We start from the raw sequence: 2,358 nt of genomic DNA, 5'->3' as shown, positions 1-2,358 counted from the left end.
GAAAGAGAGGGACATTGATCACCCGAGTACTACAGGTGATTCTTTTCCCCTCAGACTGTACACATGAAAACTGATTCTGTTCTTCCTCTGATTTCTGGTGAGCTTCTTGCCTAGTACTTAAACAACATCCTAAGTAGATGTATGTATCTCAGCGTACTGCTTGGTGTATCAACGAAGAGGGACACTGTCAGAGTCCCTCTGCTCTTGGAAGACACCCAAGGATCTTTCTCTCACTTACAGACCCTCGGAGGAACAGAATGGGAAGCCTCGTCCCGAACTTCTCTTCTAGGGCAATCACTGCCGACAGGAACTGGTGCGCTTGCTTCCCAAAGTCCTGCAAACCATAGCTGTCGTTGCTGGGGACAGCACAAGAGGCTCTGAAACGCACAGTGACAACCAAGGTTAACTTGTACAAACCAAGTCTTCTCCCCTTCTTTCAAATACTGTCTATCAGGTGCTAACTAAATAAAGTATGTCCTTCAACTTCCATTCATAAGCAATTAAAGATGTTTAGGCATAGAGAGCCAGTACTGAGCACCTGAGGCCAAGCAAAAGGCACAATCCCTTGTGGTGAAGACAGCTGCCCACCCACCAGCTCTTCACAGTACTTGCCACATCAGCACAAGGTTGTCACAGCAGTCTCCTGAATTTAGTGTTGGAATATTTGGACTGCTTTAGGCATACAAGACATTTAATTGCAGCAAATAGCAAAGAGGGTTTGGATTTAACCAAGGGGGAAAAAACCAGCATGGAAAGAGCAAACTCAGAGATTTTCTGGAGTTCAAGGCAGTTGTTCCTGACTGGAAGAACCCATTGAATGTTTTTTGGCACAAAGAACTTGTAAGGAGGAGAAAAGGGACAGTGATTTATTTCTAGTGGTTTCAGTTCTCAGGAGGAAGGTGTTTCTGCTCACACCTGTGTGACCACCAACCCCCCAGCAGCCCTTCAGCACATCTGAGACTATCAGCCACACCAGAAGGACCAGGTCAGCACAGGCTGTAACAGGAGAACAGCTCCCTTCACCCTCCTGCAGTTCGACCTCGGACGCATGGTATCACAGCTCCACTTGCGTTTCCTTTTGGGATTAATTACCTACAGGACTAAGAGCATTGCTCTAAACCCTTGTAGGAACCATGCCTGTAGGTTATCTACGGGCTTTCCCTCAGCCTAACTTCAAGCTTCAGCTGCCTCACAGTGGCAGAGTTCAGCCATTTAGGAAAAGGTTAGAGGCAGCTGTTCAAAGATCAACCTCAGGCTGAACATCTGCAACATCAAAAAAAAATCAGTTTTTTTGATAATTTGCCTCTTAAATCAGCCTAAGAGAACATAACCTCTTGTCTCAGTCTTCAGGGAAGAATGCTTACCTGGACCTGCAATTATCACAGCATTCTTCTGTGCCCATGATGCCAGAGGAAACCTTGCGGAGTTGTTTGTCTTCAAAATGAGACAGGATCATTCTACCCAAGGGAATTAAATAAAGGACCAGGAATTTATACATTGAATTTATTGCAGAAAGCAGAGTTGAAATCAGCATCATTAACTGATTCACTGGGGAGCTAATTATTCAGCCTTAGTTCCTCAAAAGAAGAAGCTGTTGGTTTTTTTAAAGTCAATGAGGAAACACTGGAGATATGTGTAAATACACCCAAGGCCATATTTTTTGAGACTGCTTTAATATAAAACGTGTTTGCAGAACACATGGTGAGCATCAGATGCCTTCTGGCTACCACCTCCAGCTGTGGCTGAGTTGCAGCAGCTCTTACCAAAGCTGACCAACATGACAGAAAGCATTAGATTCCAGTACTCACTTCCTCCTGCAGCTGCCTGACACAAGGTAATGCTCTATTTTTGTCAACATCTTCAGTTTGTACAACCGGAACCTTTCATTGCGTATCTCACTTAGAAGATGTCTGTCAGGCAAAAGGAAAAAATTAAGAGCCTTAAGTACCAACCACTATCCCCCTGCCCTGCATCAAAACTGAAACACGCCAAACAGCTCAAATTCAAGAGCTGGAGAAAAAAATCCTTCTAAACTAGACCCGAACTACCTCAAGAATGCTTCTCCAGTCTTGATCCTTACAGCCTGAAGGCATACTCAGAAGAGCACCTTATTAATTCTTCTAAAAATGATGAATATTCTGAATGGGGCAGAAGGAGAGAGAGTTTAAGAAGCTCAGAGGTGGCACAGCAGGATTTGCCTAATTTAACATTGTTTGTAGTGAGCACTGGAAGCAGCCGCCTGAGAGAACCACACAGGAGTAACTGCTGGGTGTCTGGAACACTCGCTCTGCCCGTGCTCTGAGCCAAACTGAGCTTCCATCTGCACCGCACTCACTGCGCCTCACGGCGGGGGGGACC

At 45.3% G+C, this 2,358-nt stretch overlaps 1 protein-coding gene across 1 annotated transcript in view; it reads right to left on the bottom strand.

Annotated features, from left to right (window-relative positions):
• Nucleotides 1-2,358, bottom strand: part of WRN (Werner syndrome, RecQ helicase-like) — a gene marked incomplete at its 5' end in the record, with an annotated part of 25,408 nt that overhangs the window by 4,964 nt on the left and 18,086 nt on the right. The window contains 3 exons of the mRNA XM_010132663.1: nt 239-377; nt 1,365-1,457; nt 1,809-1,910. Coding sequence (XP_010130965.1) covers nt 239-377; nt 1,365-1,457; nt 1,809-1,910 — 334 coding nt within the window. The remainder of the gene's footprint in view (nt 1-238; nt 378-1,364; nt 1,458-1,808; nt 1,911-2,358) is intronic.

This window comes from Buceros rhinoceros, unplaced genomic scaffold (assembly GCF_000710305.1).
Source record: "Buceros rhinoceros silvestris isolate BGI_N320 unplaced genomic scaffold, ASM71030v1 scaffold38573, whole genome shotgun sequence".
In the NCBI taxonomy this organism is placed as follows: Eukaryota; Metazoa; Chordata; class Aves; order Bucerotiformes; family Bucerotidae; genus Buceros; species Buceros rhinoceros.
Note: the sequence above shows the minus strand (reverse complement) of the source record. Positions and strands in the feature narration are given on the sequence as shown.